Source organism: Glycine soja, chromosome 18 (genome assembly GCF_004193775.1).
Source record: "Glycine soja cultivar W05 chromosome 18, ASM419377v2, whole genome shotgun sequence".
Classification (NCBI taxonomy): Eukaryota; Viridiplantae; Streptophyta; class Magnoliopsida; order Fabales; family Fabaceae; genus Glycine; species Glycine soja.
The window spans coordinates 2,055,768-2,075,262 of record NC_041019.1 but is presented as its reverse complement, the minus strand read 5'-3'; the positions used below and the strand labels follow the sequence as shown (position 1 = coordinate 2,075,262).

The 19,495-nt window shown below is 36.2% G+C and overlaps 4 protein-coding genes across 4 annotated transcripts; 1 reads left to right on the top strand and 3 right to left on the bottom strand.

Annotated features, from left to right (window-relative positions):
* Positions 1-88: 88 nt before the first annotated feature.
* Positions 89-1,462, bottom strand: LOC114396198 (putative serine/threonine-protein kinase-like protein CCR3). The gene has a single exon (XM_028358106.1). It carries the CDS (start codon positions 1,460-1,462, stop codon positions 89-91), a length of 1,374 nt encoding a protein of 457 aa, XP_028213907.1.
* Positions 1,463-4,400: 2,938 nt separating this feature from the next.
* LOC114396739 (putative serine/threonine-protein kinase-like protein CCR3) lies at positions 4,401-7,295 on the bottom strand. Its single transcript, XM_028358881.1, has one exon. The coding sequence runs from the start codon at positions 7,081-7,083 to the stop codon at positions 4,654-4,656; it is 2,430 nt and encodes an 809-aa protein (XP_028214682.1). The 5' UTR covers positions 7,084-7,295; the 3' UTR covers positions 4,401-4,653.
* Positions 7,296-14,673: 7,378 nt separating this feature from the next.
* Positions 14,674-18,251, top strand: LOC114396197. The gene is made up of 4 exons (XM_028358105.1): positions 14,674-16,288; positions 16,357-16,460; positions 16,689-17,036; positions 17,117-18,251. The coding sequence occupies exons 1-4, from the start codon at positions 14,674-14,676 to the stop codon at positions 18,143-18,145; spliced, it is 3,096 nt and encodes a 1,031-aa protein (XP_028213906.1). The 3' UTR covers positions 18,146-18,251.
* An 18-nt stretch (positions 18,252-18,269) lies between these two features.
* On the bottom strand, positions 18,270-19,280 carry LOC114396196 (protein NYNRIN-like). The gene has a single exon (XM_028358104.1). The coding sequence runs from the start codon at positions 19,278-19,280 to the stop codon at positions 18,270-18,272; it is 1,011 nt and encodes a 336-aa protein (XP_028213905.1).
* Between the last annotated feature and the right edge of the window lie 215 nt (positions 19,281-19,495).

Below are 19,495 nucleotides of genomic sequence, written 5' to 3'. Positions count from 1 at the left end.
CCTTACAAGTAGTCTTTCAGATAATTGGGCTTCTTCACGTCTCTCTTTGGTCTGTGACTGATATTGCTGGCTTTGGTCAATGAGTCTGTTATCTGGTTATTGCTATCAATAATCCCATTATTTTCTCAGGGCTACGATGGCCATTACCACAAGTAGCCAAAGCCCTCTCCAAATTGAACACAATGTCAGCCATGGTTGGTCTATCTTTCCCTTCCCTTTTCACACAATGGATAGCTGTATCGGCCACTAACTCCAGTGCCTCAACTTCATTCACACCGGGTGGTCCAACCCTTGGGTCCAAAATTTTCACCAGTTCTCCAGCCAAAATAGCAGGCTCTGCAAAGTCTATCACATGTAATCGGGTGCTTCCATCTTCCTCATTCTTGAGTATAGGTTTCTTTCCCGTTAAAAGCTCTAGCAGTACAACTCCAAACCCATACACATCACTCTTTTCTGTCAATACATGTCTAGTTCCTGCTGATACCTTCCCAAAATCAGATACTTTTGCCGTCCAAGTGGCATCAAGAAGAATGTTGGAGGACTTGATATTTCCGTGAATAGAATATAAATGATTATGTATATATTCTATTCCACGGGAAGCGTCCAAAGAAATTTTGATCCTCATTTTCCACGAATTCAACATAGTGCTACCCTTCTCCACATTGTTCTTGTCATGCAAATGATCATACAACGCTCTATTCTTCATGTACTGATACACCAAGAGCCTTTCACTTTTCTCTTCACACAACCCTAGAAGCCGAACCAAGTGCTTGTGGTGTAGACAATTGGTCAAGAATAAAGGCCCAAGTGTAATGCTTTGAAACTCCTTAATGTTTGAAGTACTGGTTCCAACCCTCTTGATAGCCACCTCACGACCATCAAAGAGTTTGCCTTTGTACACAAAGCCAATCCTGCCATGGCTAATCATGTTGTCACGCGAGAAATTGTTGGTTGCTGCTACAAGCTCTGCCAGTCTGAATGAACCACAAACATCTTCCATAGCAAAACCATGCACGGGGGAACTGGATCTTCCCAAATCTGCTCTACTTCTACTTCTTATAGCATTGTCCACAGCCGAAGAAAAACCATGCACAGGTAATGCTCCCAAACTTCCACTAGTACTACTCATGGCATTGTTCACTGCCGAAGCAAAACCATGCTCGGGTAATGCTCCCAAACTTCCACTGGTACTAATCATTGCATTGTTCACTGCCGAAGCAAAACCATACACAGGCAATGCTCCCAAACTTCCACTAGTACTACTCATGGCATTGTTCACTGCTGAAGCAAAATCATACACAGGCAATGCTCCCAAACTTCCACTAGTACTAATCATGGCATTGTTCACTGCCGAAGCAAAACCATGCACGTGAAATGCTCCCAAATCTCCACCAATACTACCCATCGCATTGTCCACTGCTGAAGCAAAACTATGGACAGGGGAAGCTCCCGAATTCACCATATATGCTTGAAATTTCACTCTCAATATGTCTTTCTTTTTCCACTGTCGACGCTTATTGCATCAACAGTAAAAGTATGGATGGATGGATTTTTATATGTGCTTTGGTGACCTAATGCTCGATTATGTCACATATATAGAGAGAGGCTGATGCAGGGCGAATCTTCCAAGAAGGTGTGAGGCAAGACAAGGTTGATGTTAGGGCAGCTTCCACGTTCATTGACGTTGGGGCAATTGCCTCCACCGCCTTTTTAGCCTTTTTTTTTTTAACCCACCAATCTAGTTTTTTTTAATGAGTTTCTATCGTGTCTATGTTAAGTTGGGTATTAATGCTGTGATATTATTATTTCAAATTTAATGATAATTTTTTTGTATATTACAATTTAGTCATGTATAATCAAAATATTTTTAAAAAAGAAATTAAACTTTTTAATTTCACAAATTACTTGGCCAGGTTTCCATCTTTTTCTGTTATGTTTGTTTTCTGAGAAAATTTGGGACGACCCATTGTGTTGTAGTGCTCCAAAGTTCATTTTTTTTTCTTCCTTTTTGAAGTATTTTTTCTGAAAATTGTGAGGGGTGCTTCGTTGGGGGTATTTCATCGAACAGAGATGGTGGGTGGGTTCATGGGGTGCTTGGTTTGACCTGAGTTTTGTGCTGCAGCACTTCAAAATCCAATTTTCTCCTTTTTGATTTGTTGCTTGGAATGGTTTTTGAGAAAACTTTTGAGTACTTCATTTGGGTCTGTTATTCAACAGACGGTATGTCTGTGTGTGAAGAGAGTGAATTTTGTGAAATTAAAAAGTTTAATTTCTTTTTTAAAATATTTTGATTGTAGAGGACTAAACTGTAATATAAAAAAATTATCATTAAATTTCAAAATAATATAATTTAATTCCTATTGATCGAAAAATCAACCCTATCAACACCCTTAAAATTAATAGGAGCATAATAGAAACTCTCTTTTCTAATATTTCCAAACTTGTCATTCCATAGTCATCTTTTCTTATCGCACTGACCACCGCCCAACTAAAACTTGTTGCATTAACTATGAAATCGCTCATGTCAATGCTCCCAACCAATTCACTATCCATTTTATGAATTTGTACGCGCTTTGGCGGAGGACCTGTGGAGATCCACTGCTTGCTTTCAACACATTATATTTAGAGATACAATTGATTTGATGATAAAAGGTAATAGAAGAAATTAAATAAATAAGTCACAAATTCGAATGCTTCAAGTAAATAAAAAAAAACTGATAAACTAACTACTAATATTTATGAATAAAAAAAAAATTCAAAGATCCAATCCAACGTTGAGAAGAGAAGATAGCAGGCAAGATAAAACGATTCAAGGAAACTAGCGAGAACCTGCATTGGTTTGGTGCATTGAAACTAGCGAATAATGTGACCCACCATCATTGGTGCATGTCTCAGGTGAATTAAGGTTACAAGTCTTTCACCAGAATGGTTCTTATAAGATGTGTCCCAAATTCCAAATATAAAATAAATTTTACCATAATTGCGTAAATTTTACTTTGAAAGAATATTTTTTATGATAAAAATAATATAAGGTTATACTATATTTTTTACAAATATTATTCAATAAAAAAATAAGATTATAAACTTTTCTTTTGAAAAAATAAATTGTTTCTAAATAATTCAAACCTTAACAAGGACATCATTTTTACATTGGTTTCATAAACACCTTATACAAAAATATCTTGCTTTACATCGTTTATATTAAAAATTTGTATTAAAATTGATATTTTTGTCATGAAATTATCGGAAGTTATATAATTATAATATTTTTAATAATTATAGGACCTAATTGATTATAATAATCGAGGAATTTAGTTCAACTTTTTAATTTTAATTAAGTAACAGTTGTATAATTAAGCCATTTTTTAATATTATTTATTTCCTAGATGTCATCCTTAGTCAATAAAAAGTAAAACCAGTAGTGTTGGTAGCATATAGCAATACTGATATCTTTATTTTTTGAATTAATATATTTACTTAAAAAATATCTAATTAACCGTTTGTATGTTTGGTGCATGCTTTCTTTCGCACCAAATAACACCACTGAAATAATTTTTATACTTTTTAAAAATGTCTCTTTAAATATTTGAAACAGTTATCTCAAGATAGGTAACTTGAATCACAATAACTTATAACTCATTAGCTCATGGAACTTAACTTGAGCATATGTTGATTTGTCAGTAGTTATGGAAGAGACAAAATTATATATAGTGGAATTATTTGTTTGATAAACAAGAACAAATTCTAAGACCGGGTCTTCTAGATATAGATTAGAAAAACAGAGACTGGGCAATTCAAAGCTCGTGGGTGAGTCATTACACAATCCCTGCCGTGTAATCAAGAAGCAATTAATATGCATTTATCAATCCGCTGTTTAATTTGGTGTTTCGTTGCCTTCCTTCAAACATGTGCCCAACGTCAACGCGGAAGTCAGCATCGACCTTTCAAAGAGAGACAAAAATAGAGTCTATTTGTGACCGCAACTTCTGTGTTTTTCATGCTCTAAAAGACAAACTTCTTATTCACTTTCTTCAGCAAAGTTCCCCACATGGGTTCACATTTTAAACTCTTAGTAGCTTCCTACTCAGTTCCTAGTCTGAATGGGATTAAATAACTGCATGTTTGTCAAAGTACCTTCTGGCCACTATGTATAAACATAAATATTTTTACATAATAACAATCGTTAATTTCTCTAATAATAGTTAATTACTTCATTCCTTCCTAATTGAATCCTAAGGTGCACTAATTAAAAGTACAAAAAATGATAAGACGAATACCCCAAATTTAGACAGACAAAATGAAAATTTGAAAGAAAAAAAAACGAGCATGATCTTACACGCATAAACATGAATCAGGCATTAATAATACTCTAATATGTCATGTCGTGCAAATACGTTGTCTAAAATTGAATTGCCAAAATATTATGTAAGTGTTAGATGATTTACATATAGTCGTAAATGGATCATATTTCGCAAAATTCTACAATCTGAAATACTGCTGCGTAATGTTAAGATGATTTCCCTAATCTTTACGGGCAGAGTATACCCATATAATATACCAGAAAAAATCAATGAAGTTATGAAATTGAGAAAGAATCAATAAGAATTCACAAAATTTTCAATATTTTGTCCCCTTTGCTGGGGTTGGACAATATCATTCTGAAACAACAGAGATAGTACCGCTGGAAATGCTGTCATGGCTACTCTCACAAATAGCCAAAGCCCTCTCCAAATTGGACACAATGTCAGCCATGGTTGGTCTATCTTTCCCTTCCAAATTCACACAATGAATGGCTGTGTAGGCGACTAATTCCACTGCCTCGGACTCAGTCACGTTGGGTGGTTCAACCCTTGGATCCAAAAGTTTCACTAATTCTCCGGCCAAAATAGAAGGCACTGCAAAGTCCACCACACTCAATGGGGTGCCTCCATCTTCTCCATACTTGAATATAGCTCTCTTTCCTGTTAAAAGTTCAAGCAATACAACTCCAAGACCATACACATCACTCTTTGCCGTCAACACATTTAGACCATAGTACTCGGGATCAATGTATCCAACGGTTCCCGCTGCCTTCATTGGTCGGTGATCACGGTCAGGTTCTGGACTCATCAAAGACAATCCAAAATCAGATACTCTTGCCGTCCAAGTAGCATCGAGAAGAATGTTGGAAGACTTGATATCTCTGTGAATAATAGACGGAACTGCATAATTGTGAAGATATTCTATTCCCCGGGAAGCATCCAAAGCAATTTTGATCCTCATTTTCCAATTATTCAACACACTGCTTTCCTTCTCCACATTGTTCTTGTCATGCAAATGATCATACAAAGCCCCATTCTTCATGTACTCATACACCAAGAGCCTCTCATCTTTCTCTTCACAGAACCCAACCAGCCCAACCAAGTGCTTATGGTGCAGACGCGACAAGAAGGCCAATTCAGACTCAAATGCACTCTCTTTCTCTTGAAACTTCTTCATCTTGGACCCGGTTTCACCCCTCTTGATTGCCACCTCGCGACCATCCGTGAGTTTTCCTTTGTACACAACACCAAAGCTTCCAGCACCAATCTTGTTTTCATGTGAGAAATTGTCGGTGGCTGCCGCAAGCTCAGCTAGAGTGAACTCCTCAGCCCTGTCTGGATGCTTCGTTGATGAGGTTCCACTCCTCTGCCGCCTCATTATTATTGAAGTCTGACGCATAATCATAGATGATATCGAAGAATTGCTATTATTGGAAGCACCCCCACCATTTGAACCACTGCTACCTCTTGTGATTGTAGGCTGCACAGAATTGTGGACTTTCTTCTTCCCAAAACAAACTCCACTCCACAGGCAATAAACTATTGTGCATATTCCAGCAAAAGCTCCCACTGAACCAATAATAGCAAAAGCCAATAACCCCCTTGTCAAGGTCTTCGATCGAGATGGAGATGGCGATGGCGAGGTTAGTGACGGTGGTGGCGGTGGAGACGGAGACGGTGGTGGCGGTGATGGCAGTAGGGGCGGTGGAACCGTTGTTTGAGGCCTACATGTCATTGGCTTACAAATGTTACCAGAGCCAGAGCATAGAAATTCAGAATTAAGATACGAACCACACTCTCCACAAGAAGATTGAACACAAGGCCCTGGAAGAACACGAGGCAAAGGAAGCTCAAACCTTGAACCATTAGACCAACCAGGACCCCAACACACCACTGTCAAATTGTTTGTTGTCAATCCACAAACAAAGTTAGAACCAGAAACAATTACCTCAAAGGAAACTCCTTCTGTAACATTACTCACCGAGAATTGCCCATTTCCACCCCAACACACAACCGAACCATTCGACTCTCTAATCGCACAACCATGCTCAGCACCAAGTGCCAACCCAGAATACTCAAAAGCCCCACCTTGAGGAATATCAAATTGTCCAGAACCGTTACTTCCTCTGCACACCAAAAACCCAGTTAAGTTCAACCCACAAACATGCGAACCACCTGCGACAAGACTCAACATGGAAATGTTCCGAAACGAATTCTCAATCTGTTCCGAAACATTAGTGTCTCCCCAGCACCGAACCCGAGAACCATTCTTCAAAATTCCGCAAGAGAAGCCAGACCCAGATGAAATTGAAGCGAATTGATCAGACCCAGATACAATTTGAAACGTGTTACCGGTTCTCCAGCACCGCACCGTGCCATCACCCACCGCGGTGGCGCAAACGTGGGTGTCCCCGACGGCGAGATTCTCCAATGGAACAGAACTGTCGTTGTAAAGCCTTCTCCTCTCGAAGGAAGAGCTTGTGTTCCAGCAAAGCAGATTCGAGTTGCTGGACCTTATGCCGCAGAAGTAGTTCCTCCCACCGGAAATTGACGAAAAACTAACGTTGGGAGCGATGGGAACTACCTGCCCCTGACGGTAACACTCAATGCGGCGCGTGGACTCGGATGCTACGACGGCGCACACGGTGGAAGAGGAGTCGGAGAGGGCCAGGGTGGCGCCGGAGCCAAAACCATGGGATGAGGGTACCAGAGAGAGTATGAGTACTGCGGCGACGGCGACGGCGAGACAGAGGTTGACGGAGGAGGAAGGTGGTGTTTTCATTTAATTAAAAGAATGGAAAATGTTGCGGTGCTTTTTTTTGCTTCATTGGCAGAGTTGGTTTACGTGGAGAAGAGTGAAGAAGAAGAAGAAGAAGGTATAATATGGTGGCAACTTTTAGGGAGTAGTTGTGGACTCTTGAAACTGCATTGCAAAGACATTTCTTTCTTTCTGTGTTCAACCTCTGAAATCTTTTTTGGTTTTGGTCTCTGTTTGGTTCTCCTTTATAAATTAATTAAGGCTTTATTATTTTTCTAATCTTTATATCTACATTAAAAACTCTACGTTTTAGTTGTTGTTAAGCAACTATTTCATGTTTTAATTCCTGTTGTTAATTTTTATTTCTGTAAAACTTCCCCAAAAAAACATAGAAACTAGAATGTGAAATGTTTAAGTAAAGATTAAAACAAAAAAGTTTGTGCTGATAGAGATAAAACAATATTAATATGCCATCGTTATTTTTGTGTGATGTCTACAAGTTGTTTATTCATCAGATAAACTTTTATTTCTGATTTTAATTTTTAAAATATAAATTCATTGTAAATTTGGTTTTATCTTTTTAAGATTAAACAATAGAAATATTGGAGTGTAAAGGTTATTATATGATCATACAATTATAAATCCCTATATATTGTAAATTTATTTGTTTTTATAATAATTATCTTAGAATTTAGATAAAAAAACTGATTGGTTAAAAAAATTACAAGGACAATATAGTTTATTAAACTCTGTTTTTTAATTAGTTTTAGCTATTTAGAGATCATTATTGCACATGCAAAATTACACTGGAACCTTGTTTAAGAAGCTTGTCCATTGCAACAACGTTATCTTACATTAAGTTGCGGTGTTAGAAACTAACACCCGCTTGTGTAGGCAAATAGAGTGAATAATTTGCATGAAAAAGGAAAAACAAATTGAGCTGTTAAAAACATGTAGTAGTTCGTTTATTGATAACTCATAAATTAGTTTTGAATACTCTTAATTTTCTTAATTAAAAACAAATTGTTTCACTTGTAAACATTTTATTTACATCAAAAAATAAAAATGTAGGCGGATGAATTGATGTTTCCTTAAATTTCAAAAAGACAAAAAAAAAATGACATGTTATTGGTTAACTACGTACTAATGTTTTACTAATAATTAAGAATCATGTCGAAAACAAATTTTTTCTTTAATTACCTGTGAATGGAATTGAATTTTGGGAGATATAAAATTGATTGGATAATTTAAAAAAATGGATTCGATTTGTCTACTGACAAAAAATTTCAAGCTAACAATTAATATTTATCAATTTTAAAAAAATGAAACTGAATTTTGTTTGTTGGATAATGGTTGAACCAAACAGGGCCTTCTGCACAAACAATGAATAGACCAAAAGGACTTTCGGGGAAAGGAATCGCAATGTGATAAGTTCAGTAACAAACTAGAAAAGTTTTCTATTAGCCACCGCCACATCCACGTGTACCTCATCGGTAGAAGCAGCGTAACCATACGTACGTAAGAAATGGGTTTAATTATCATAGTTTGACCGTAATCACAAAACGTAAAAAGGCTGCGAATGTTCTTTCTTTTATTTAAATTTTAAATTTTTGGTGTAATTTGGATCACAAAAGGCCAAACCAGGTTCTACCATATAAATTTTCAAATTTGGTACCTGAACTAAATTATTTAATGAATTTCCTGTTTTAAGCTAGTAATATTTTACTATTGTTTACCAGATCCAAGTAGCTAATAAATCTTCTAAACCGATGGCAATGATTTTGTTATCTTTGAAAATCAAATGTGAGACCCTGACCCAGAATGAGATATGGTCAAACTAAACGACTAATATTTTCGGGTGTTTGGTTTTTAAGAAGAAAAAAAACTAAAAAAGCGAGAGAGAGAGACAGAAAATGAGAGGTGGTTAGTCTCTCAGTTGGCCACTTGAAACATTCAGTTGAAGACCAGATCTTGATGAGGATGAGTCAAATAAGTACAATTAAGGGCTCAAAATTAAGTGCTAAATCTGATTATAGTGAAAACAGAGAACATTCGTGACGCTTATCCTACCCATTTTCATTTTTTTTAAAGAAAAAGGATGCATAAAATAATTTTTTGCGTTGCATGTGTTTCAATACGTGCCTCTTAGAATAATTCTTGTGAGTATACTATATTCAACGGGATTCGTCTGTTCCTCTTTAAATTAAAGGTAATTTGGGTTTATATTATGCATGCTCCATGTGGATGAATTTTTCAACGTAGACGAATAATTTCAATAAGCACGTTCGAACTTGGAAATAATATACAGTAATTTTTCCAATAACGCGCGCTTTGGTAGAATATGTAAATATATATGGTATTCGAGTTATAAACAACAAAAGATGTAGACAGTCGATAGATCTGTTGCAAATTTAAATATATACTTTGTATGCAATTAATGATAGTAGGTGTTTCTAACTATTTCGATCCGTTAGTTATAGGTTTGCATAGATAAGTTACTTATTTTTAACTTCCGTAATTGTTCTGACTTAAATAATAGTATAGTATAACTTTTTCACTAAAAAAGCAGAGATTTTATTAATGAAACAAAATGTAGGTATAGCCAGGTAATAGGAGACACTTAATTAGAAAAGCCATATGCCCATATGCAATTATGCATATTCATTATCATTATTTAACAAAATGAATTTCTTACACAAAACTTATATGGTCTGAAATATGAACAATAAAATTGCCCATATGGATTTTGGGCACACGCATTTTGGGAAATCTGAAACAAGGAAAATTTTTAAACTGTTGGAAACTCGATCGTGCGGAAGATTTGTACAGTAGAAGTTTAGATCATGATACAAACTCTTACCACTGGAATTATGTCTGTAGGAATAGGTTTATATAGTTTGCAAGTAAAAAAGGGAAAGAAAAAAAAAAGGAAGAAATAAAACCACAATGGCGTGGGATAATGCCTGTAAGATAGCAGCATCATCGGGTGAAATTAAGAATGCTAAAATAGTTAAATTTATTTTGGCCAGGTTTATTTTAAGTTTTTAACATATTTCATTCAGCTTTAGATCAAGATTAGTATATATCCATGGATACATTGATTTTGGGTGAAAGTAAGTTCAAGTTTGTCCGGGTTAATCAGACCAGAAACCTTCTGATAAGCCTTTTTTTTTGTTGCACAAAAAATCATATAAATTTGATGTAGAAAAATATAATTTTTCTTTAATTATTTTAAGTGTGTGCAATAATATATGTGAAGCTCCAAGACAAAAAGCTTTCCTTTTCATCTAATTCTCGGCATAAACATGCCTGGCTAATATTTTCTAGAGAAAATATTCTACCAGCTAAAGCATGTACGAACTAAATGCTAGAGCCTTTTTTTCAAACTTGGACATACAAAATGCAGAAACAGACACCTATATATATGTAGGTTACTTTTTGACTAATTTCTTCTTAACAATAAAGAAGAGAAACGGACTCATGAGGATATGTGGACTGGACAATTAATAGCATAAGTAGTTAGACTGTATTTGACATTATCAGTTCATTTTTAATTTTTTTACTAATTAAAAAATTTATTTTACTATTTGATAAACAATTTTTTTTTAATAATTTTTAGTATTTTTAAGACTTACAATAACATTTTAAGTTTCTAACTTTTTATATTTTTTTTGTCTTTAACATTTATTATATTTGATTTTTAATTTTTTTTATTTAAGGTAAAATTTTATTATTTTTATGATTTATATAATTTTACATTTTTTAATTATTTTAATAGATAATTTTAAGTAAACACTTATTATTCACTAGTTAACTTTTAAGTTATTAATTAGTTTTAATTTTCAGCTAATTTTTCAATTAGTTCATCAAATATAATATAACGTGTGGGGAAAAAAAACTTTTAATACAAGTTTTTCATGGGATGAAATAAACTCAAAACATTAAAACAGCATGCATTATAAAATTTTGTAGAATCTTATTTAAAGTCTTTGCCTTTATCTTTACAAACCCATGAAGTCGATCATTCTCAATTTATAACTTCAAATTGTTTTTTTTTTTTTTTACGAAAAGGGGAATAGAAAATTTTCAATGAGAAAGAAAGGGGTAAGAAAACAGCAAGCAGAAAGCTACATGACAATCTGTTGTGAGTATAATCATAGCTGCTGCCAAAGTGTAGTGCAATGGCAATAAAAATGAAATATATATAAAACATATGTTCTTGACAAATGAGATGCTGCTAAATAAATTACTAAATACTACTGAATGACCAACATCTTTGACATACTTTACAATCAAAACTTCCCTGTAATCAATATATATATATATATATATATATATATATATATATATATATATATATATATATATATGTCATAATTATTATGTAAATGTGCAATTGATTTGTTTAATCTTGTGGGCACATCATGTCTGCAATCGATGCACAAACCACGCGGGCTCGATGATTTTCTTAGTATGACTTATGTTCCTGTCATTTTAGTGGGTACTATAGGGTTTGGATCTGAAGTACTACATTTCAATAATTATAACCTATAAAGCAAAAATTAAATCAATGAATATGATATTTATATATGAAATATGATAATTAACATCTGAAAGCAGAATTCAAAGTCAAAAAGAGACGTTCTGACAACGCAAAATGAATCATGGTACAAGAACTAGAGCAAGCTAGCCAACCTGACAAAACAAAGGGATTCTTGTAATCCTAACACCTTTCTGTTAGAGAAGTAAGGGATTTTGGATAGAGCTACATAGACAAGCGAAGCTGGAAATCGTAGCTTCCTTTTGAAAAGAAAAAACGCCATAAACACCTAACATGATGTTAGGTTAGTAACCGATCATTAATTAAATGGTTGATTCTTTAACAGCTTGAGCCATATCATATATGGCCGTACAGCTTAATTTGCCTTACCAGCAGCCACCGATCAAATCGTTAGAGGCATTATGACAAACAAATACTACCAATAAATGATTAGAATTTAGGCCCAAATCTAAATCGTTAAAGTATGTTGACTATATAAGTTAAAAGTTAGGCATCCCAAATTAATTCTCGGATTAATAAAATCTATTTTTATTGCATCTTTTTATGTTTCTTAATAAATAAATAAAAACAAAAAAAAAACATTCTTGCACACCCATAACATTTATTTGACGCTACAAAAAGAAGAGAAAAATATAAATACAATATAATGTGATAAAAAAAAATATGAGTATTATACTAGATGTATAAAAGTGTGGAAGCTATCCGAATGGGGTCACTTCATGGTAGCAAGAACAACTTGGACGAATTGCTATCCGCAAAAGCGGTAGCAGAGAGCTTATTGCATGCTCTTACGTGGATAAAGAATCAAAATTTTCAGAATATTGATATCGAGATGAACGCTAAAGTTATAGAAGACAGATTATACAATAATTTCACTGGTAGCTCTTATTTACAAGTTTTAATCAATTAGTTTCTCTAACTCACTGGTGAGTTATGTACAGCAGCAAACTAATCATGTTGCCCACAACTTATTTAGGTTTTTAATCAAATTTCCTCATACCTTAATTGTCTTCTTAAAAAAAATGTGAAATGTTCAAATGTCACTATCCCTGTTGTAAACGCATGCACGTTCCTTGATCTTGTTTATCTGAGTGACTAAAGATGAAGTTATCAAATCACATTTCACAAGAGAACTCGAGCCATGTTCGGAAAGAGGGAAGCTGTTTAGTTACATGTTCATGCCAGAAAAAAACAATAAAATGGCGACTTCCTAGACTTCTTCCCGTTGTTCCGTTCCCACCACCTTCTTTCATATTTTTTGTTTTTAAAAAAAATGGGATTGCAATGATGAACTTGAGACTTATATACTCATCCTATAAAAAATGTGAGGTATTATATACAATCTTTCTTGGATCCTCATTCTTGATAATTTTATTAATTATTTTCCTAGACTACTTGAAAAAGAAACAAGAAAATAGTTGGTAGCATATTCTTTTCAATATATTCTAGTTAAAATTTATTAAATATCACATTTTTTAATGAATTTCATTTTTTTATTTAATGAATCTTGCGTGATTTTATAGTATATTTTTAATAAATTTTAATCAATATTACAAAGAATATATTTAAAAGTAAGTCAATATTTAAAAAAATTATTAAAAACTTAAAATAAAAATATTTTTATTGAAAAACAAAAAAAATTATTATTTATGATTTTTTTAGTATTTTCCTATAATTTTAACACTAAATAAATTTTCTTTTATTTTTTAACTAATATCTTTAGAATACTAGTTAATAAGACTCTAAAAATATGTTACTGTTTACGCTGAAATGTGGTAAACAATCGCTAGTCTAATCGAGTTGCTTGCGAGATCGACTAGTGAATCTCAGGAGCATGTCAATTGTGTGTTCACTTTAGATGTAAAAGCTTTGAATGTTCATCATTGCAACGAGTTCATCGAAAGAATCGAAATGCTGGAAGTAAACTGACAAGGGAAAGGTAAATTGCAGAATTTAAAGGATCAACGAGTTCATTCGATCGAATGAACCATTTAAAAGACAGGAATTTTAAAGTGAAATGAAACATGCATTGCATTCGAAATGTAAAGTTTACAGAAACTTAAAATGGTTCACAAACATACATTCTCCTTGCGTACTCGTTTCTCTCTGCGCTGGGTACTTTGAGTATATAAGGATTTGTATAAATGATTTGCGACCTCGAAATCTGACTAACAACTGCTATATATAGACATTTAAAAATAAACTGCCCTAACGGTCGAACATTATCCTAACGCCAAGTGTCCTGCTACGTACACCTTGCATGCACATAACTGCTCCTTAGAACGGTTATCCACATTGCTCGAAGTCGAACTGATTTTGTGAAGTTTTGTCAAAAATTACGCTAAGTCCAGAAATCTTGCTGCATTGCCTTCGACTCGACCATACGCCCGCTCGACTCGCCCAATGGTTCGAAGCCCTCCTTCTTGTCTTTTCGATTCGAACAGTATCTAACAAAATTCGTATTTAGAGCATATTTTTAGCTCATCAAAAATATGGGCTAACAAATTGCCCCCAAAAAATGTCTGCTTCGATTCGAGATTGAAGGAAGATGAGAAGTTGACATTTTTTCTCTTCTTCTAACAGTTTTCCTGAAACGGCGACATGATGGCACGTTTGCTGGTAACCGTTGCCTCGATCTCCCACTACCCATCATTAATTCCACCTTTCTAGGCAGAGTGGGACACGTGTAACGCTGGGGATTCGGAAGGGAAACCTGATTTGATTGATTTTTGACCCTTGATTATTATTATATTGTTTTTCCCTTTTAAAAGTGAAACTCCATAAATAGCGCCAGAAACTCCAGAAAACCCCTTCAGCTTCTCTGCTTCCAAAACCTTTCTTCTTCTTTGCTTCCGAAACCTTTTCTTCTTCTTTGCTTCCATTATTTCCGGCGAAACCTTCTTACTCTCAGATACTTGTTATTTCTTTCATCATCAACCTCACCGTGTCTCTGAACTTTGCCACTGTTCTTCGTGAATCCAAGCTCCTACTCACTGATTCCACCAGCTACCAAACCCTTCACGAGAAAATCATCCCTTTTCAGATTTCTTACAATGTCGCAAGGACAAGCAGTTCCGTTTGCTGGGAAATGGCACCATTTTACAGTCAGGACTGATGGAGAAAAGGTGGTTCCAGAACCACATGGTGACGCCGAACACACAGAAACCTGGGAATCGGAGGTGATGATCCCTTTCGCAGTGGAAAGAACAGTTTACGCTTTCGGTGGACCCCTGCCAGACCAAGCATCACTTTCGAGTAAAATGAACAAGGTATTTCCCTGCTACCCAACTTGCGAACCTAGGATTTTTGATAGTGAGCCCTACAACTTTAATTGTTTAAGCAAACCCAACAAACTCTTTCGATCCGCCCCGTCAATAGCCCATAGGGATTACCTACCTTGGCTTGATCGAGTCGAACAAGCATATGAGGATTTCTGGAAGACATATGACATCTTTGATTTGATACAATTCTCTCGATCTGGTCCTGAATATCGACCAGAAATGCTGATAGCAGCTATGCACTTTTTCGAGTCTTCTACCAACACCTTTCAATTCAAATGCGGTATGATGACCCCCACTCTCTTAGATGTAGCCGCCCTCACAGGCCTTAGGCCTAGCGGAGAAACTTATGACCCCACTAATTCTAGTGACAATATCAAGCTAGTATATAAGGAGAATACCTTTTCCAAATATATAGCTGAACACCAAGGACCGGTCGAAGAGGAGGTCTCTGATGAAGAGCACGTAGCCTTCTTAACTCTGTGGCTATCTCACTATGTCTTCTGCACAAAATCCTTGCAAGTAGCCAAAAGATTTATTCCAATGGCATTACAAATTCATGAAGGTCGGAACTTTGGGTTTGGACGCCTCTTGTTAGCAGTGCTATACGAATCACTTGGTGAGGCATGCGATGATCTGAAGAAATCGAAGGATGGGTCTTCCTTCTTAGTGTCCGGGCCTATGTGGCTTCTCCAATTGTGGCTTAATGCCACTTTCGAACAAGAAATGGGATTAATAATCCCACAAGATTATGCTGAAGAAGTTGCAAATCGCTCGATCGAAGGCCAGAGAGCACTTCGATTAACACCCAAGACCTTAGATCAAAACTCACAAAAGTTGTTCCTAAAGTACATGAGGATTTTTCTGAGCTTTGACAAGTTTCTTCCCCAACATGCTCCATTCATTAGTCGAGAGGTTGGTCCGGCCTGGTTCACTGACTATTTTCCTGCTGTCGATCCGGACAATGAAGAAGAAGTGAACGAAATATGGTCATTTTACTTGAATCCTCAAATCCTGTCTTGTCGTACAGGTGTTCAATCGAATTATTTAGGCCTGGTTGGATACCAGCCTAATTTGGTTTCAAGACAATTTGGCCTCTCGCAAATCCGTCCTAAAAGCTTGTTCGAAGATCCTCGAGACGTCATAAGAGGGGCCAATCTTTCGGAAAAGACTTTCAAGAAGTTTTTGAAGATTTCTCTTGATGAAAACTATAACCTGCATCCTTTTGAGTTCAACCATTCCCACTTCTGCACCATGGGGTTTGTTACCTGGTGGGAGAAATATTATTCGACCCGTTCAGTTGGAGACACTACTATCATGATCTCCAGACTTGAGAGTGGTTTTACACAACCAACGGTCGAGAATATCCGCTCAAACCTTCAAGCTCGAGGTATTAAATTACTTTTGTCTTTCTAAATTGATATGTATTTTTGCCTTTTCTAATATTCTTACTTTCAGGCAAAACAATCATGACGAAGAAAAGTGCTGAAACGTCTCGAGCTGATGTGAGACCCAAGAAACCCATTGGGGTGAAGATCCAAGAAGGGAAACAAGAAGAAAAGGTAACTCTTCTGAACTTATCTTTTACTCTTAACGTCTTGCCTCATATTTCTTTATTTTTCAGAGTCAAAAGAAAGATGATAGCATTGATACTACCACGACTTCGAAACGCTCGAAGCATGCGATCGTCGAATTAGACGAAGAGAAAGATGCAAGTTTTATTTCTAATGTCAATATTATAGCTTTCTTTCGAGTTTATATTCTGACAATTCTTTACCCTCGAAATGCAGGAAGAAGAGGAAAGACCTCTTATAAGAAAAAGAAAGTTACCTGCGACTTCAACCAAGTCTGCTGAACAAACAGAGGCAGGCAATTCCCAGGCTCAAATGCCTAAAAAGAAAAAGAAAGTAAAGCAGGTCGAGCCTGAACCTTCTGTGGCTGTTGAGGGTAGTGAACCAATCAAGAAGAAAAAGAAAAAGACCAAGCCTTCAAAAGAACAAGGTGACAATCAACCTGTTGACGTCCAACCACCTTCGACCGATATTGACGGCACTGAAGTAGAGGCTACTCCTTCTATTGCTAAGATGGGCAACCCTGTCGATCAACCGGACTCACCACAAGAACAACCTGCCGTCGAGGTATCATCCTCTTAATGTATTTTAAATCATAGCTTATACGAAACTATTTATTAACCTTTTTCCATGATAATTCGAATTAGGTACAACAAAATGTTTCTGTAGAAGAAATACCCTCACATGCTCGAACATCTCCCGCTCCTGAGACGGATGCAGTGAATGTTGAGGAACAGGGTGAAGGTCAAGGCATTGGACCCAGCAGTCCTCATGGATCGAGTCAGAAAAGTTCATCCGAAGAAAACTTTTTCGATGAAGAGGCCATAAAAGAGGCTGAAGCTGGAGGTTCGGACATTTACCCAGCGTCTTCAACATCTAAGCTTTCCGCTAGCATAGGGATCGCAGAAGATACATTCATCCAAATGCAAGACGAAGACCCTGCTGCAGCCCTTCGACTCCTGCTGAACACAAGTCAAGCCAACACCTCAAGCGAAAAGATTCCTGGTGCTTCGTCCTCATCTGATGCCGAAATAAATTCTTCAGTACGCCAAGATTCTCTGCTCTTGAAGTTATCCCTGGAATACGCACGGGAAGATGTGCTTAAATCCATTGAAGAGAACCCCTCTGCTGCCTTTGGGCACCTGAATTTTTTGAAGAAATTGCACAACCCCCTTACCTCTGATGAGATTCTAGGCAAGGTTATCCAAATCGAGGCCATCATTGACCAATTTGCAAGTACTGTGCAGAAAAAACGCGAAAATAGCGCCAGACTGGATGCCCAAAAACAGGCACATATCCTTCTGCTCGAGAAAGCCCGAGCTGCTCAACATGAGGTCGAACGTCTCACCAAAGAGGCGAAAGAAGGATCTTCTGAGATCAAAGCCTGTGATGATAACATCTCCTCCTGGGAAGCAACTATTACGAATTTGCTGTCTCAGGTCGATGATCTAAGGCAGAAAATTGTAACAGAGCAGGCCAAACGCAAAGAACTCCAGGAGAAGGCCGCTAACTCGATTCAGAAACTGATTGCTGAAAAAGGGAGGGAAGGCCTGAAGGCCTTTAGCGCATCTCAAGCTGTAGCAGATGAGGCAAGGGTTATGGAGAGTGCTGACCAGGTCTTAACTAAAGAGATGACCACCTTGAAAAAGCTGTATGAGGATTTGGTCATGACTTAGTAGAACTTATGATTTCTTTATTTCGAATTCTGTATTTCGATTCTACTTTTCGATGTAATATTGACACATGCCCTTTCGTGGCAATTTACTGTTATCGCCATTTTTATGTTTCCATTATTTCTTCCTATTCTATGCTTATTTTAACTTCGAGCAGTGTTGGTTTATATTTTTTCAAATACTTACCATTTATGCTCAAAGTACGTTTCTGAGGGGTTAATTCCTCTAATTCATAAGCACCATTCGAATAGATCTGAATTATTTTAAACGGTCCTTCCCAATTTGGGGACCATTTGCCAAAGGCTCGATCCTTACTATCCATGGGCAGAATAACCTTCCAAACTAAATCTCCAACATTAAAAGTTTTTGACTTCACTTTCTTATTATAAGCTTTAGCAACTCTTTCTTTTTGTTTAGTCAAAACTTCTAATGCTCTTAATCTCTCCTCATCTAAATCAACCAACTCATCTGACATCATTTTCCAATAATGGTCGATTGGAATGTCCATTTGTTTTTGTACCCTAGCTGATTGCAAATGTATTTCGACCGGAAGTACAGCATCATGCCCATAAGTCAGTCGAAATGGGGTAGTATTAGTTGATTCCTTAGGAGAATTTCTACATGCCCATAGAACTTGATCTAACGTTTTATTCCAATTTCTTGGCTTTTGGGCAATGTGTTTTTTAATCAAGTTAATTACAATTTTATTGGCTGCTTCGACCTGACCATTTGCTTGCGCGTAATATGGTGTTGAGGTTAATAATCGAAAGCCAGTTTCTTTGGCAAATTCTTGCATTTTTCGTCCAGTAAAAACTGAACCTTGATCAGTGGTAATTGTTTCAGGAATACCATACCTATAAATAATATGATTTTGAATGAAACTAATTACTGCTTTCTGATCAACATTTGGCAAAGGGACTGCTTCGATCCATTTTGTAAAGTAATCGATACCAACTATAATATAACGCTGGTTCTTAGAAGAAGCAGGTTTGATTTCACCAATTAGGTCCAAAGCCCATCCTCTGAAAGGCCAAGGTTTGATTATGGAGTGTAACTCACTAGCAGGTACATGCTGTATTCCTGCATGCTTTTGGCATTCCTGACAGCCTTTAGCAAATTCTATGCAGTCTTTTAACATCGAAGGCCAATACAAACCTTGTCGAAATAAAAGCCATTTCATTTTATGACCTGCTTGATGTGATCCACAAGCCCCACTGTGAACATGGGAAACTGCCAAGTATGCTTCTGATTCACTTAGACATTTCAACAACACTCATTCTGCAGTCTTTTTAAACAAATCATTTCCCATAATCACGTAATTTAAAGCCCTATATTTGATCTTTCGAGCCACAT

Bases quoted from the DNA above. Each gene is read 5' to 3' on its own strand.
- LOC114396198 (XM_028358106.1), bottom strand. From the start codon at position 1,462: ATGGTGAATTCGGGAGCTTCCCCTGTCCATAGTTTTGCTTCAGCAGTG.
- LOC114396739 (XM_028358881.1), bottom strand. From the start codon at position 7,083: ATGAAAACACCACCTTCCTCCTCCGTCAACCTCTGTCTCGCCGTCGCC.
- LOC114396196 (XM_028358104.1), bottom strand. From the start codon at position 19,280: ATGTTAAAAGACTGCATAGAATTTGCTAAAGGCTGTCAGGAATGCCAA.
- LOC114396197 (XM_028358105.1), top strand. From the start codon at position 14,674: ATGTCGCAAGGACAAGCAGTTCCGTTTGCTGGGAAATGGCACCATTTT. The intron at 16,461-16,688 runs GTAACTCTTCTG...CTCGAAATGCAG, and splicing joins AAGGGAAACAAGAAGAAAAG to GAAGAAGAGGAAAGACCTCT. The intron at 17,037-17,116 runs GTATCATCCTCT...AATTCGAATTAG, and splicing joins AAGAACAACCTGCCGTCGAG to GTACAACAAAATGTTTCTGT.